Genomic DNA, 16697 nt, shown 5'->3' on the forward strand with positions numbered 1-16697 from the left:
TTTTGGCACGTCTCTTCTCCTCCCTGACCTCAGCCACGCTCCGTGTGTTTTTACAGTGGGGCAAAGGATAGATCGGGGTTATTACACCCTGCTTTTCGCCAGGCGATGCTGAAGTGTCTGCAAACCCCGTCCCCCTTCGCTTTGGGCAGAGACAGCAGCCCCTCGGGGGGGCCCCAGGGCCCTGGCAGGGGCAGGTTTCCCGAGGGCAGCGCACCGCACCGCACCGGCCAGGGCACTCGGCGCTTGCCCTCCCCTCCGCCCATCCCCAGCAGCACCGTGGCGCTCCGGTTAGCGTCTGCAGTCATTTAAATTCATGCCTGGAGTTGTGCTTAGTAAGCCTCCGTGCCGCTGTGATGAGCTGTGCAAATATTATTTTTAATTAGGCGTGATTTAGTCGTATTAAATGACATTATTGCCTCATTACGGCGGAGCGCCTATTCCCTCTTGCAGGATGCTGGGGCAGGAATCCCCGAGATCGAGTCGCTTTGAAGGCAGCCTGGCTACGTGTGCTGAAAAATCAGAAGCTCGGCAAGAGCCAATTTCCACTTAAAAAAATAATAACGATAATTTGGGGGAGGAGGGGGGCCAGAATCCCTATTTGGCCCACCGATTTTTGCTTTTTATTAAGTTTTGCTGTGGTTCTTGCAAGCCGTGCTTCAGGAAAACCCAAGGTTCGGAGTGGCTGTTGTTGTATGCTGAATCCCGTGAACAGCCGGGGCCTCCTTTCCTGGATTTCCTTCCTGATGAGCTCCTCTCGCACCGGAATATAATCCGGCGGCTTCGGCAGCGCGGTTGCTAACAGTGACACCTGCAGGGGTATGCGTACAGCCTGTCTTCAGCGTAGCGACGAGTCTTACACAGCTTAACAGAGAGACAACAGCTTCTCTGTGGGTTCTCGGGCTGCCCTGCGGCGCTGGGTTAGGCTATGAAGTTCTGCTGGACGATAAGAAGGACCCGCAGACGGGCCAGACTTGCCGCAACGTTTGTCGGTGTGCGTTCGCCCTCCCAGGCCGACCCCGCGATGCTGCTGCTCCGGCAGCACCGGCGGAGCGTTCCTGGCTGCGAAACGGCGAGCTGAGGAGCGCTCCCGAGGAGCCGGGGCGTTATCTTGGGCTGTTCGGCTGTACCCGACGCTGGTCTCGCGTTCGCCTGCTGCACGTCGAGGCTTTGCTCTTGTTGCCCCAGGAGCTGCAAGCAGCGAGCGAGAGCACGGAGAGCAGCGGGCTCTCTCGCCACCCCCCCGCTCTCCTTAGCTTTTCAGGCCACGTCCTCAGGAGTGCCGGCGTTTTCCTCCCGCCCTCTGCCATTCCCCACGGCGTCTCCGTGAGCCGTGGTCCCGGCGGGTGCCTCCCCGAGCTGCCTTCCCACCCTTGCCCAAAGTGCGTCATCACTAGCAGGAGCCCGGAGGAGGCTGAGATCCTATTCTGCAGAGCTCAGCGCTACGCCGGCGAGAGCCTATCTATCTGCTGAATAATTTATTGCGGCGCTGTATATAAATTGCCTTTTGAAAGTATTGTTTCCGGTTTGGACGTTAGCGGGAGCGTCGGTGTCAGAGTCACTTCTAGCAAGCAGGAGGGCTGGGGACGCTCCAGCGGTGGGTGAAGCCACGTGGGTCCTACCGCAGTCTCAGCTGAGCACCCGTCTAGAAATTGCCTCCGTAATAGTGTCAGCTGAGTCGGTAATTAATTTCAAACCAGGTCACTGCTGTAAGGCCACCAGAAAGAGACCAGCAGCTTCAGGCCGGTGTGAAAAAAATCTTTACTTCCCGTTCTGATTTGTCACCCAAAAGCTGACAGCGGTGTTGCAGCTTGTGCGCCCAGCTCAGACGTGGTTGCATCTCCCCGGCGCCGGAGCCCTTCCCGCTGTGCCCAGGACTCACGTCCAAAACCCCTTCTTGTTCCAGGCATCATCAGCGGTGGCACAACCGCAGGGTAGGGAAAGCCCCCGACCCCTGCGCGTAACCAGCACGTCCCGAGGGACAGAGGCTGGAGCTAAGGGGACTGCGTTAGTGGGGAGGCCAGGAGCGGATTTAATGCTCGTAAAATGGGAACTTGGGGTACGGGAGAGCAGGAGACACAGGGGACTCGCTCACGGGAAGCACCATGCTGCGATGCGGACACGCTGATTGCTAAGACATGCAGGGTCCTCTCCTGGTGTTGAGGTCCAGGGGGGTGCTCAGCTGGTCTCATCCAAGCGGTGGGTGCACACGCACTGCCTCCCCACGCACCCCTTCCCGGCCTGCCGGTGGTAAATCCTGGCTGTTTAAATCCCTGCCGTTTACGCAGAGCATCAGTCCCCGGGCCAGAAATGCTGCCGTCATGAGGAGGAGAGAGAAAGCAAACAGAAGTGATGCAGGCCTTCTGCCTAAAGTGTTTTTCATATGGAAAGCCACGTTCTCCGCCTGTGTTTCTGGCAGCTGCCCTGTCCGCTGGCTCCATAAATGCAAAGCCTCCTGCTGGCACGCCGCCCGGCTGTTCCTAGCAGCCCTGCTCTTATTCATTGACTGGGTAGGATTACAGGAACTGGGGGAAATGCAGAAATAAGGCCATATTTGCCACCAAATTGTTTTTGGCTTCTAACTTATTTGCTGCTTCCCCACCACCCAGGCTGGTGGCTGCTTGCTGGGCAAAGGCTTTTGTTAATGGTTGATGCTGTCAGAGGTTTGCCCTTGGACAGAGCCTTGGGACCTGCTGTGAGACCAGGGTGGCAACAGGGTCTGGCCTGGCAGGCTTTACCTCCAAGAGGGCCAATTTGTTATAGTGTGATTCTCTTGTTACGACCTGTCCCTCCGCCTCTGGGCCAAGGTCCCCGTTCCCCAGTGCTGCACGCACCCAGCTCTGGGGTGGACGGCAGGAGCAACAGGCCTGCCCAGCTCGGCCGTCCTGCCTCGGGCACGGCCGCCCACGCGCCCGGGGGCTTGCTGAGGTGCGCTCCCATTTCACCAGCCTTTCGCTGATCTCTTTTCTTTTCTTCTGAAGCGAGGCTTGATCGGAAGGATTGGCATCAGGGCTAGCTGTGTATGGAAGAGTCAGGAAATTGCTGAGGAGGAAGCAAGGACCCCAGGGTTGGCCTGGGGAAAATGCAGGTAGCGCCACTTGTGTAGGGCAAACTGTGGTCTACAACTCTGAGTAGTTAAGACACTCTCCTTGTACAAACATAGTTCGGGCCCATTTGAGGCCTGATCTCTGGTGCTTGCCATGATGGCCATTGCAGCTAGTGCAAAAGGCTTCCGGGGTGGCTCTCATGCCCTGGGCTCGAGGATGGGATGGGACAGGACGGGGTGGGATCGGATGGCTGGAGGCCCCGTTCATCTAGAGGTCTGGCCTGAAGGTTGTTCTTGCAGCTACACATCCCCAGAGCTGGTTTAACTGGGCACTTGAGGGGCTCCTAAAGAAATCTCCATGTGGTTTCCCTAGTGGTTGGGTGTCTCCTCCTCCTGCAGCTGCCAGCAGGCAGGGTCCAGCTGGTCCACAGGGGCCGGCCGAGGCTGGAGCGCTCCAGCACCTGGTGCTCTGCGTTCAGAGCCACAGTTAGCCAGGGGGAGTTGACTGAAGCCCCTGAGTCTTAACTCAGGCCACCCCCAACTGCTTTTAAGTCCTCCTCCCACACAGGCCTCCTCTGAGCCGCTCTGGTTGCACAACAGCTCTGGCGCTCTCTTCCTAGGAGAGCTCTCCATGGGGCTGAGAAATGAAATTCAGATGTGAGCAGCATCTCTCAGCACCAGGCCACTAGCAAGGTGCCTCCAGGCTGGCTCGACAGTCCAGGGGGTTCATTTGAGCTGCTGCTGCTGGGTGGTGGTTTGGGGTGATTTCTCTCCCCCTGCTTCTCCTTTCTGCATTTTCAAAAGCAATTCTGTGGTGTCTTATTTTCTGTTGCCTGCATGAAGCTTCCCCCACTCCCCCTTTCACCCGGGCTTGGGTAGGAGCCATGTCCTTGGGAGGCTTCTCCACTCAGAAGCAGTCTCTGCAGTGAGACCAGAAATGCCCGTGATTTATGGGGCCTGGGTTGGATTCCAGCACGCCGGGAAGGTCCTGCAGTCCCTCATGGCAGCACACGCAAACCCAGCAGAAGGGAGAGACGAGGTTTATGGGAAGAGCCACCTCAAAGCCTATGTCCTAAAGAGGCCTTGGTCACAATGGCTTGGATGCCCAGGGTGTTTCAACAAGGACAGGCACCACCAGTCCAGGACTGGAGCTGGTGGGAGCTCTGCTCTCGTCTTTCAAGGCTGCAGTGAACAGGAACGCCACCTGCCCGTGCCCGGGGGGGGGAGGAGGACTCTCCAGCTGCTGGTGGGCTGCAGGGATGGTGCCCTCCAGAGCGCCATAGCTGCATCGGTAGATGTCTTGGTAAAACCTGTAAGGGATCGTTTCTAAAACAAGGTAGCTGATCCGAGAGCAGCTTGTAGCAAGAGTGCAGTGAAACGGCCTGGGGCTGTTGGGGCATTAACTGTCCTTCGCGCCCTGTGAAGGCAAAGCAGGGTGGGAGGGAGGCAGGAATTGGTTGCATCCAACTGCTCCTGTGCCAGGACCAGTGTCCCTGGAGCTGTTGTGATCTTGGCAAGCGTCCGTCCCTTCCACATCCGACACCGGTGTCCCAAAGCTGGGGCAGAGCATAACGCCGCGGCTCCCGCCCTCCAGACTCCCCAGCCACCAGTTTCACCACAGCCCCGCTTAGAGGGTCTTTGGAGATCATGCCCATGTTACATACACGAAAAACAAAAAAGCAGTCTGCCATCAAGCTTATGTACCAGTTTCCGGGGTCCTGGGACGTAGGGCTCTGCTTTATTTGAACCCACCGTGGCGTTTGTGTAGCAGCAGGGACCGGGCACGTAGGAACGGGGCCGGCGGGCTGCGGCCACGCGAAAGCCCCTGCCCCGCGGCGCCTCGGCTGCCCCGAGCCCTTCCTCTCCCTCGCTCAGGGCAGCGTTCAGCTTTGCTGGCTTTCGCGGGGGGCTGCCTCTGCTTGTCCCCTGTGATAGGGATTAAAACAATTTCATTATATTCTTTCCTCCTTGCTTTTTTCAGCCGTTGGCCCAAGTGGCGCGTTTTCAGCGCCGTATGCCGCCTTGCTCCGGCGCCTTTTCAGTGTGGACCCCAGGACGGCAGCACGGAGGCCGGGCCGAGGGGCAGAGGGGTCCGGGCAGCCGCAGCGGCTCTAGGGCTCCCGACGTCACCCGGAGGCGAGGAGGGGGCCGCCGTGTCACTGGGTGGGGGGGCTGCGCTCCTCATACCGGCGCTTCGGCACGCTTTCTCCGCGACTGCAGCGGCGCTGCAAAGCACTTCCTTTCACCAGGATATTTATTGCTAAATCTATGAATCCGGGAGCCTGCGGAGCGTGAAATTAGGAACAAATGTAAAAAAAAGAGGTCTAGACAGGAATTGCTCTGCTCGTGGGCCTCCCGATGCTCCTCTCCCCCCTCCCCGCCGGCAGCCTTTGCACGCTGCCGGGTTTAATGCTTCCAGGTACACAGGTTTAATAAGGCAAGTATGTTACGGAGGGGGGAAGGAGCGACGTGCAAAGGGTCTCGCTCCGGCCCGAGCGGTGGCTGCGCTGCGTTTTGGAGGCCGGGGCCGGCCCGGCGCTCGCTATACCCCGCGCACCTATAAATTGCGCTCGCTGCTGCGGCTCCGCTCAGCATTAACGACGCGATGCTGCTTCAGCCATTCAGCGCTTGCCCAACTTTAGCAGGACGTTAAGCGCCTGAGAGTACACCGGAGATTTATTTTCTTTGGAAGCCGGTTAACTCCCTGACAGATACGGGTGCGTTTTTCTCTGCTGCCGAAGTAATTCGAGGCGGCGGTGGCTGGTTTGGGGTGGGTTTTTTTTTTTTTTTTTTTTGGTTTGGTTTGGTTGAACCCGAGAGGGCGAGCTGGGGGCCAGCGCTTGCAAAGGCGGTGGCCGCAATACGCCCCCGCTGCTCGTTCCGGGCGCTTCGCGCGGGGCCAACCCCGGCGCTGGTGCCGCTCAAGGGCTGCGGAGCGACGCCGGGCCGGGCCGGGCCGGGCCGGGGGGGGGCGCACGTCCCCGACCCCCAGCAGCTGCCACCGGTACGGGCTTCACTCGCGGTCATAAGTCTCTCTCTCTTACAAAAGTAAATATATCTCTATTGGATATAATTATACTTCATATATTAAAATTATTATAATTCTGTGCTGCATGCATAGAATATATGTTTTTGTATACGTTTAATGGGTATATATTTATATGTATGTCATCTAGTTTATATGTAGTGAACGTATGTGTGCTGTTCGTCCTGCTTGTAGTCACTAGTGGTGCCATGTCTTCTGCACCATGAAAGCAAGCCAAGCCGTAAATGAGATATTAAGAATATATTATTATGTAATATATTATTATGAAAATATATTATAATTATTATTATAACATATTATTATGAAAAATATATTATATTGCAAATATAGATATAACTATAGATATATATACCCCTATATACACAAGCGATACACTGGTCCTGCTCTGCCAATGCCCCCCACTAGCACGCCCCGCGGAGGGGATGACGTCCCCAGCGTTCCCATCTGGAGCAAGTCCTCCCCGAGCCGGGTCAGGACCCTGGAGAAGCAGCTGGACTGCAGGAGCTGGGGATGAGGAGGGGGAGCTGGGACCGGCCATGCCGCCCTGAGCCTGGCGGCCCCCACACCCCATCACCCCCTCCCCGTGCTCTGTTTTGCAGGCTGTTAATGGAGAGGAGGGCGAATGACAGCCGGGACCGTGGTCATCACAGGTGGAATATTAGCGACTGTCATTTTACTCTGTATCATCGCCGTCCTCTGCTACTGTAGGCTCCAGGTAAGGCTGTGGCGCCGCGCGCTTGCATGGACAGGGCTGCACTCTTGCACAGCCCCCGGCGGGGGGGGGGGGGCAGCGAGGGAGCCCCCGGGCTCCTGCTGCAAGTACCAAGGGGACCCTGCTGCCGTGCTGGAGTGGCCTTGCCGCTCCTAGACACTGATGGGGCAATGTCCTCTGCACCACGAGGGAGCAAGCCGAGCCCTAAATTAGCCAGAAAAGGGTATTTTTTTCCACCACCAGCACCAAAGCTGGCAAACAAAGCACCTCACCCTCCTCCCAAAAAAAAAAAAAAAAACCTCCTGCTGCCCTCCCGTTTCAGTATTACTGCTGCAAGAAGGATGAGTCCGAAGAGGACGAGGAGGAGCCCGATTTCGCCGTGCACTCCCACATCCCGCCGCTCCACTGCAACCGCAACGTAGTGCTGACCAACGGGCCGTCCCTCTACGCCTCGTCGCCCTTCGGCAAGGCGCCCGCGCCGGGCCGCCCGCCCTGCCCCGGCTGCTCGCCCTACGAGCCCCCCACCTTCTTCCTGCAGGAGCCCCCCGAAGACCTGCCCAACGGGGGCGACCGCGTGAGCTACACCACCGTCAGCCAGGACGAGCTGGACCTGCCGGTGAGCGTGGCCAGCCTGCAGGCCCTCAACCCCAACCGCCTCTCGGCCATGCGCGAAGCCTTCTCCCGCAGCCGCAGCATCAGCACCGACGTGTGAGCGGGGTGCGGGGACGGGGCGGGGGGGGCCTGGCCTCTGCCCGCCTGGGATTTTTAACGGCAGGGAAAAGTTTAAAAAAAACCCAGCAACAGCAAAAAAAAGAAAGTCTAGGAGTGTTTTCGAAAAAGAGGGAAAAGAGAAAGAATGTATTGCTACGGTCTGTAGACGGCGACATGGCGAATTGGTCTAGAAAGGGCGAGCAAAAAAAGCAGGTGTGAGGACGAGGACGCTGGCAGTGGGGACACAAAGGGGTTTTTTTTTTTTTAGGCTCCCTGTTGCTTTTTTGGGGGGCTTGTTTTTGTAAAGAGGATTTTGGTATCGTGCATCCTTTTATAAATAGTAAACGCGCGCACGCGCCGAGTGACGCGCTCGCCCCCTCAATTTGGGCATTTATTTATGGGTCACGGGCGCCAGCCCGCTCCGGGCTAGGATGGCCGGTGGGTGCGCAGCCTGCCCCTGTCCCGGGAGGCCGCCAGAGCTGAGCCGCGGCCCTGCCGGTGGGAAGGGTTTGGGGGAGCCGGTGCGCAAACGCGCAGAGGGGCCGACGGGCTTCTAGGTAACGCGGCAATGATGCACCGAGCGGGTTCAGAGGGAAAAATATACCCGCAGCCTCCCCTCGCCCAATCGTGCCATCTACTATTTCGGAGCTAGGGAGCTGGGCGCTGAGCAGGAGGCTGCAAAAGTGAGCGAGCGTGCGTGTGCGTGTGCACCCACGCGTGCACCTTGCCACAAAAAAAAAAAATCCCCCTCACCCCACCTTGAGGAATACAGTTTCGATTTAGGCAAAGGCACCGCTGCTTTTTCCACCAGCGCCGCCCCGAGCCGGGCGGCCGAGCGCAGCAGGGGCTGCCGGCAGCCCAGCGGGTAGCGAAGGTCCCTTTGTGTTCAGCGGGGGCCAAAGGACAGAGGTGGTTATTTCAGTCCCACATCGCTCATATATTGCAAGGACCAGTGTGGGCAGGGTTGGGGGGGGGGGGTCTCCCTTTCCTCCCCTCCGCCCCCTGCAATGCCCCCCTTGGGCTCGCCAACCACCGTCCGTCTCAGGGCCCCGGCCCGACCCAGGCTCCGAGCGGCGCTCTGAACCGCGGAAGGACTCGCTCCGCGGCGGCGGCGGCGGACGGACGGACGGACGGCTGCAGGCAGACGAACAGCCTCGGCGCCGTGCTCGCCTTCAGGTTGCGTTTTTAGAGGCGATGAGAAGACTTCAGCGCCGCCGGCTTGTAAAGACTGGCCCTGGCCCGGCTGGGTCTCTGGCTTTTGACTTCGGGGGCTTTTAATTCCACGGGAAATCTTTTGAAGCACCAGTCCGTCTTTGCAAATGAGTATCTTAGATAGACTTGGGGGTTTTCGGGGTGGTGGGGGGGGTCTGGGCTCGGTTTCTTAGGTGTCGAAGATGCTGGGTTTGGTTCTCAGCGGGCCGCGTGCCCGGGGGGCAGCGCGGGCGCCCGCCGCGCGCCGGACCTGGCCGCCGCCGCCGCTCTACTTTGTACAGTTCTTACTCCAGTTTGTTTAAATGCATTTAGAGTTTGGATTCTTTGCATTTCCTGTGACCGTACTTATCTTTCCACCCTGCCTTCCTTCCTTTTTCCTTTTTTTTTTTTTTTTTTCCCTCCCCCCCTTCCAGTGTAGCTTGGAAACTAAGCAGACGACTGACTGTTTCACTAACCGTCACACGGTGAACTGTTGTACAGGACTTCTGGAATCACTGAGAAAAAAGCAAAAAAATAAAAAAATAAAAAGCAAAAAAAAAAGAAATAAAATAAACTACTATGACGTGGGTTTTGAGGCTGACCTTTTTGTACTCGCATCTTGTAACGCGTGGCATCCTTTGCAAAAGTTACGGTAGGAGCAGGACTTTCCCTGCCTCCGAGAGGGGTGACGCAGCCAGAGGGAGCCTCAGCGAGTCGCGCCTGCAGCAACAGCCACCCGTGGGAGCATGGAAAGCCTCTTATACCACCATAAATATGACAACTTTATTAAAATATACATATGAGTACAAATTAATGATTATATGGATAAAGTTCACTGTCTGTAAACAAATATATTAAAAAAGAGCACGTCTTTTTTGTGATATAAAGTGCAGTTATGTTTCCATATTATATACACTATGTCAGCATTATGGGTTTTTTTTTTTTTTGTAAGGACTATGGAACTAACATTCGATTATAAGATAAAATTCTCTGAAAAAGTATACACCTACATATTACAAAAAAAAGGGCTTGGGCTTGAGTTCATTTAGCAAATGAAAATCAGCTTCCCACCACATTAAATGCAGCTAAAGATAGAACGCAAGGTCTCGGGGATAAATTAGGAAACGGGTACTAGGCTCCTTTGCAAAGGAAAACAAACCGGTGCTTTCGGTTCGCAGGGCTGGCGCCTTGGTATCATCAATCTGAGAACTTGCTTAGGTAAAAGCAACCAAAGGATGAGACCTCGTAAAACAAGTGGCTGTTTGCAAGGAGGACGAATCATATATACACGATTCTATGTACAGCTCTGATCATCCGGGGCTACCAATATACAGTCGCAACGGAGCTGTCGCGGCAGCTTCGCAGCCGAGTGATGCCGGCGCCGCTTCGCGCCGCTACGAGGCACCGAAGAGAGAGAGGGACGAGGTCGGTCCCTCCTCGTAAGGGTGGGGAAAAAAAAAAAAAGGGCATCCTTAGCAGAAGGCAGCGGCCGGCCCTAGGAGTGGGGCGCCCGGCAGGAGCGGCAGCAGGCTTTGCTGTAGTACCAGTGGCTGCACAGGTTCACCTTGATGGCCAGAGCGCAGTTCGTTCCCGCCTGGTCCTGGCAGCTGTCGTCTAGGGATGAGAAGGGCAGAGAAGGCAAAAAGATATGAAAAGCAAAAAAAAAAAAAAAAAAAGGCAACTTCTTTAATGCATTTCTTCCTTTCCTTGCTGAACTGCTTTTCCCCATGGTTTCTACGAGCGGAGAGCGCCCACTTCCCCCTTAGCCACGGCGCGAGGCTCCTCTCCCAGCTCCCCTCCGTCGCGCCGCAGCGGTGACGTCCCCGGGGCGCGCGGGGGGGACCCAGCTGCACGACGCCAGCGGGCACGGGCAGCGGGAGAACACCTCCTCGCGCAGCTGCATTTCAAGCAATATTCTGCTTAAAATCCATAGGATTCAAGGATTAAGCAGAGCGTGCCGCTTTCGCTCACCTGGCGGCTCGGTGGGGCAGGGCTGCAGGTCGCAGGTTTGCTTGCCCACCGGCTTCACCAGCGGGTCGCAGCCCCGCACGATGTCCTTGCCCTGGTAGCACTTCACGTCTCGCATGCGCACGCCGATGCCGCAGGTCTTGGTGCACTGGGGAGCAGAGCGGGGTGGGAGCAGGGGTGGGGGGGTGAGGCCAGCGCCCGCCGCCGTCTCCGCTCAGCGAGGACCGGCTTAAAAACCAGCTCGCTGGAGCCGTCAGCGACTCTCCCCCCTCTGCTGACCGCCCCGTCTCCGCCGTGCCCCGCTGGCCTTTCGCTCGGGCTTTGCTGGCTGCTGCAACCGGGGAGCAGCGATGCCCCCGTCCCCTGGGGCCGCGGCGGCGGCGCCTCCTCCTCCTCCTCCGCCTGCCGAAATCACCCTCTCCCTGCCCCGCGCCGGGCGCCCGCTGCGGCGTTCCCCCGGCTAAACACGGGCCGCGAGGGCGGTCTTCAAGACTAAACCAAAGACTAAAGCAGAAGGGCTGCGCGACGGGGTCTTTTGCAACGGCGCGGCCCGGGGGCCGGAGCCCCCCGGCGCCCTTCGCAGCTCCGAGGGACCGCGGAGAAAGAGAGAGAGACGGGGTTTGGCCGGGGGGGGGGGGCAAAAAAAAAGGAAAGGAAGGAAGGAAAAGAAAGGCCAGGGCCAGCCCCGGCTGCCGCCCACCTCCGACCAGGGCGTCGTGTACCACTTGAAGCACGGCCGCTCGAAGCAGGTGCTCTCCTCCACCGGCTTCTTGCCGACGTCGCAGTCGGCGGCGCTGCGCGTTTTGATTTTGCCGTTGACGATCTCCAGGCACAGCACTATCCTCTTCTTCACGCCCCGGCCGCACGTGGTGTTGCACTGCGAGGGCAGAGCCGGCGACGGCGGGCCGGGGCTTAGGGGCTGAGCGCCCCGGCGTGCGCCCCCCCCCCCCCCCGGCCCCAGCCAGACGGCGGGAGCCCGGTGGCCCCGGCGAAGGGCCCCAGGGCAGGGTGGCGGGGGGAACCGCGCGGCGGCGGCGGCGGCGGCGGCGCTTACCCGCTCCCAGTCCTGCGCCAGCCAGTGCGCCGGGCAGCTCTTGTCGCCGCAGGGGTGGATGGCCAGCGGCTTGCTCTCCAGGCTGCACTGCGACTCCGGCACCACGCGCCCGTCGCTGGTCTTGCAGTACACGTGCCGGATCATCCTGCCCTGCCCGCAGCCGCCGCTGCACTGAAACCCGAAGGCGGAGGAGCGGGGCGGTGAGGGCAGGCGGGTCCCCCCCCACCCCGCCGTGGAAACTGCTTGTTTTTAGCCAAGAGGAATGAATCAAAACGGAGGTAAAAATAGCTTGGGGGGGGGGGTGTCTCCGCAGCAGAAACGCGCAGGGAGGAAAGAGCAAAGAGCGGTTCGTTTTTTTGAGCACGGAGCAGGCGCACCGTCGAGGCGCGTCGGGGAGGCGAGGGACCCGCCGGCGCCGCGGGGACCCGCCGGCACGGGGACGGGGACGCGGCCGCAGCGGCAGGGATGCGCAAGAGCGGCGGGAAGCCCCCCAACGCGAGGGAAACCAAAGCCAGCCCTGAAGTCCTCCCGCCTCTCCAGGTAGCAACCCGGCAAGGACAGCGGCTCCGAGCCCCAGCTCCAAAACGCCCAACCGCGGTGCCCGGCCGTGCCCTGCGCCCCGGGCGGGCGGCGGGACGCGCGCCGCACCGCCGGCAGAGCGGCCGGCCTCGCCGCGAGGGCCGCCTGACTCCTTCCTCTTTTTGGACGCCAGCCCCTCAGCTGTTTAATCAAACAAGAGGCTGCGGGACAGGCAGACGGATGGACGGACGGATGGCGCGGGGCCCGCTGGCGGCCGCCCCTCCCGCGAGCGGCGGCCGAGCGCGGCAGGTGTCAGCGCCGGGAAGCGCTGGGAAGGACCCAAGGCTGGAAGCCGTTCAGCCGCAGCAAGAGGCTGGGAATGCAGACGGGGCCGGTGGCCCCGGGAGCCGCGCAGGACTCCTGGGCTCTCGCCTTCCGGGCGGGAGGACCCAAGTGCAAAACAAATCACTCTGCGGGGGCCCGCGGATTGCAAAAGCCGAGCTGGCTGCCGCCGCTCTCCCCGCCCCGCGCGGCGATGACAGCCGTGATCTCCTCCCCACGCATCCTCCGTCTCCCTCTTACGCGCCGGCTGGCTGAGCGGAGATGCTGCGAGGACTTTGCAGACAGCGCTCTGCGCTCGCTGGAGACAAGGGTGTTACTGGAAGCCAGGCAGGCCCTGCCAAGGCCGGGTTTCTGAGCTACAACTAACAAGTCACAATCCCCGCACAGAGGGAAAGTCGTCAGGTTAAGGGCCAGCTCCGAGACCCCCAGACTAAGCGCCGGAGCTCCAGCCGCTCCCAGACACCAGCGGCTGCTGCGGTGTCTGAGCTCGCTCCTTCCCTCCGCTTTCCCCGCGAACGCTGCGGACGCGGCTGCTCAGCCCTCGGAAAGCTTACGGTCCCGGCACGCCGCTGCAGCGCGGCGCGGGCAGGCGGCGAGCAAAGACCTGAGCTGGCCAAGAGCCCCAGGCCCGGACGCCGGCGATGTCCTGCCCCGGCCACCACCTCCCACCCGGGCAGGTCCCAGGGAGCAGGGGAAAAAAATAAAAATAAAATGAAATAAAAAAAACTCGCAAATGCACGGCCCGATTCGTTCCCGTGCCCCGTCGGAGGGCATCGGGGCCGGACGCGTAGGGTCGCGGTTGCAACGGGGCCCACGAGCTGCAGAGGATGCTGCAGGGGCTGGTGCCGCTCAGAGCACCCGCAAGCGGGGCCGTGACCGCCCGCCCGTGCCCCCCCGGGGGGTCTCACCGGTCCCCAGTCCGAGACGGTCCATTGCCGGTCGCAGGGCGGCCCCGTGCAGTTCTTCTCGGCCAGCGGCCGGGTGCTGGCGTCGCAGAGCTTCTCCTCCTCGGAGCAGCGGATGTCCCGGGTCACCACGCTCCTCTCTCCGCAGCGGGCTGAGCACTGGCGGGGCAGAGACACCGATGGGCCGGGATCCGGCGGGGGCTGCGCCGCCGGGCTGCTCGCCTGCCTCGCCCCGCGGACACGGGGAAGGCACCCGCGGCCCAGACAGCCGCCACGTCCTCTGGTTTAAGGTGCGATATAAATTAGGGGCTGCTTTTTTTTTTTTTTTTAAAGCTTTTAACATGAAGCTCTAAAAATGCACAACGAAAACACGTTCATGACTCTGTCTGTAAAACAACCCGCAGCAAACCACCCGCCGCCCCTCCAAACCCCAAACAGCTCGGACCAGTTTCAGCAAACAAGTTCAAAGGTACGGGGGGGCTAAATCCTGCCCCGGTGCTGAGCGACGCTCTCCACCGGGACAAGCCTGGGCGGCCGGAGAGCAGCCTTGCACCCCGCCGGCACGGAGCTGGGCTAGAGCCGGGTCCCGCCACGCCGTGCATCGCCTCGAAATCCCGCTCCTCCTCCAGGTGACCACAGTTTTGCACAACCCGCACGCGCCAGAAGCCAGAGGCCCGAACACCGGAGCACCCAAAACGCCCGCGCAGAGCCCAAAGGCTGCAGCTTAGAGACGGGGTGGGGGGGGGCTACTTGCTGCATCTTCGAGAATGCTTTCACCAAACCACACGACGGAGATTTTTTTTATACCGGGGCTGCATTTGGTGCTCCGCAGCCCAGTGACGCTATTTAGACGGGGGTTGAGCTACTGCAGTCTCGCGCGCACGCGAAAAGCGTCAACAGCACAGCGCTCAGACGCCCCGCGCCGATACGCTAATCCTCCGGCCTCTGAAACGTGCTCTTTTTTTATGCGCACATCCCGAGCCAACTTGGCACCCGCCTTCAGCCGTGATCCAAATTAGATTAGCTCTGCCGCTGGCCGGGACAGACCTACTCCGGGATCGTCTCAAGCAATCCGTCCCCGACAATACCGGAGCGCTATAGGGAAGTCTATAGCATAAGCCGCTCCGGTTTGCTGCGCCAGTCAAAATAGCACGCTACAACATGCACAGGGAGCTTTTCTCTACCCGACTGGGAAAGTCAAAACATCCTAAAAAAAAAATAATAATAATAATAACAACAATCAGAAACCGCAGCAGCCTTTCCACCAGCAGCGCAACGGCAAGCGCAGCGACGGGGCCCCGGCTCGCGGAGGAAAAGATGACGTTTAAATTACGAACAAGAAGCGTTTTGGGAGCCCAACTCCCCGGCGAGTCGGATCCTCCCGCGGGAGGACGCGGCGTCCGAGTGCGCCCCTTCGCGCGGGGGCAAGTCCAGGAGGAGGCCGGTGAAAGCCAGCGGACTTGCTCGGGGGTCCCGGCCTCCGGCACAAGTCGCAGAGGCTGTCACCCGTCAGCTAACAGGCTGAGGCAAGAGCGCAACTAAGGCCACCCCGAAAACGGTGATAAAACCCATCTTCCAACCGGCTGAGCCGTTTTCTTAAGGCACCGCTTCAACGAAGGGGTTTAAATTCTCCTTGTGGTGCAGTGAAACTGGAGACGAGGAAGGGAAGTTTATGGCAACACGACTCCCGTACGAGGTGGGTCCCCCACGCTACGTTTTGAAGCGGCTGGGGACGGACAAGCTCGGCGCGGGAGCTTTTCGGCCGCCCCTGCAAAGGGAGCCCAGGACCTGGCCCCGGCAAGCAAACAGCGGCGGGAGCGTTTCAGCTCCAGCATCCTGCCCGCTCTCCAGGAGCAACGCCTTGCCGTCCCAGGGCTTAGAAAGCTTGTGGGGGACCGAGGGCAGTGGCATCGTCCCCACCGAGGGGAGCCAGGGGGGCATTTCAGGGGGAAAAAAAAAACTGCTGGCTCACGTTGGTCCATGTGCAACGAGGGGGGCCGGTGCCTTAAAAGGCTCGCGTGGATGGAGCGTGCAGTCACCATGGAGGAGTTTCAAATCCAGAAAAGCACCGGGCAAACACACACGCGACACACGAGCTCGCCCCCGGCGCTGCCAGCGGCCCCCGGGCCGCCCAGTGCCGGGGATTTACCTCTGACCACTCCGACATTTCCCACTGGGGCCCGCAGGCGGGATTCTTGCAGACTTTGCGTTCATCGGGCCTGGTAATATCAGCGGATTCGCAGAGATCGCTGTAGACAGAGCTGTCAAAACCAGGAGAGATCATCTTCCAGCATCGGACAATCCGAAACTGGTACCCTTCCCCGCAGGTGCGGGAACACTCGCTCCAGCTGCTCGTCTCCCACCTGCGAAAAGCAAGAGAGGCCGTCGCTGCAGCACGGGCGCTCGCGCCGCGGGGCCACGGGCGAGCGGGGAAAGGCCCTTTCGGCAACCCAGGGCGCCTTAATGCTTGCAGGGAGGCTGCTGCAATAGGAATAACACGTAATCAGGCTGTAAAGGTATCGGAGGTTTCCCCACGGGGTAGGATTAGGCATCGTTCCACCCCGCAGACGGCAAGCTGCGCAGATACGCCTGTGCTGGCGGACGCTAAAATCAGGTTGCCAAGAGGAAAAACGAGCCCGTGCGGTGAGAAAAGGACGTGTGCGAGCGCTGCGTAGTCCCGAAAGGACGCGAAACCAGACCCTGCCGGTCCTTTCCCGTCCCCTGACACCGCTCTCTTGGCTTACAACTGGGGAGACGCTTCGAAATCCAGGGGAAGGACATAAAAAAGGGCTCTTATGCTAGTCTAGACTTTTATAGTACAGTAACGCTGCAGTAATTCTGATGTGAAGAATAAAAATCTAAACGAAACAGAGGTCATAACTCCTGGAAAGAAGAGGCTGCCCCGGGGGCTCCAGGGGACGCCTGCTCTCCGGGCAGGAAAGCCATGTCCCCGGCCGCGGACCCGCCGAGGAGCACGCGCCGGACACTGCGGGCAGGAACAGGGCAATGTCACACATTTGCAAGTGCCACCGAAATTCAGGAGAGAGATGAAACCAAGATCTTCTCTGCCTAGATCAGGCAGCTCTGGCACAAGCAAAAATTAAAATTCCCACCCACGCAGCGTCCCACCTGCCTAAACGAAAGCACGCGTGCCAGGATGCTCCGCTCTGAGCTCCCGGCAGCTCCTTCCCTCACCCGCCAATGCC

General features: G+C 59.6%; 2 protein-coding genes across 14 annotated transcripts in view; one reads left to right on the plus strand and one right to left on the minus strand.

The window, feature by feature from the left end:
• The window catches only part of FAM163B (family with sequence similarity 163 member B), a 33889-nt gene extending 24299 nt beyond the window's left edge, over positions 1–9590 (plus strand). For all 3 annotated transcript variants that reach the window (XM_068914836.1, XM_068914834.1, XM_068914835.1), the window contains 2 exons: positions 6689–6804; positions 7124–9590. In XM_068914836.1, coding sequence (XP_068770937.1) covers positions 6712–6804; positions 7124–7513 — 483 coding nt within the window. In that variant the 5' untranslated portion in view covers positions 6689–6711 and the 3' untranslated portion in view covers positions 7514–9590. The remainder of the gene's footprint in view (positions 1–6688; positions 6805–7123) is intronic.
• The window catches only part of ADAMTSL2 (ADAMTS like 2), a 29466-nt gene continuing 22241 nt past the window's right edge, over positions 9473–16697 (minus strand). For 9 of the 11 annotated variants that reach the window (XM_068914825.1, XM_068914826.1, XM_068914828.1 and 6 more), the window contains 6 exons: positions 15641–15854; positions 13495–13650; positions 11726–11896; positions 11372–11548; positions 10675–10819; positions 9473–10317 (listed from right to left, as the gene is read on the minus strand). In XM_068914825.1, coding sequence (XP_068770926.1) covers positions 10199–10317; positions 10675–10819; positions 11372–11548; positions 11726–11896; positions 13495–13650; positions 15641–15854 — 982 coding nt within the window. In that variant the 3' untranslated portion in view covers positions 9473–10198. The remainder of the gene's footprint in view (positions 10318–10674; positions 10820–11371; positions 11549–11725; positions 11897–13494; positions 13651–15640; positions 15855–16697) is intronic. The other 2 variants (XM_068914829.1, XM_068914827.1) reach the window with 1 other exon arrangement.

This window comes from Struthio camelus, chromosome 20, assembly GCF_040807025.1.
Source record: "Struthio camelus isolate bStrCam1 chromosome 20, bStrCam1.hap1, whole genome shotgun sequence".
Lineage (NCBI taxonomy): Eukaryota > Metazoa > Chordata > Aves > Struthioniformes > Struthionidae > Struthio > Struthio camelus.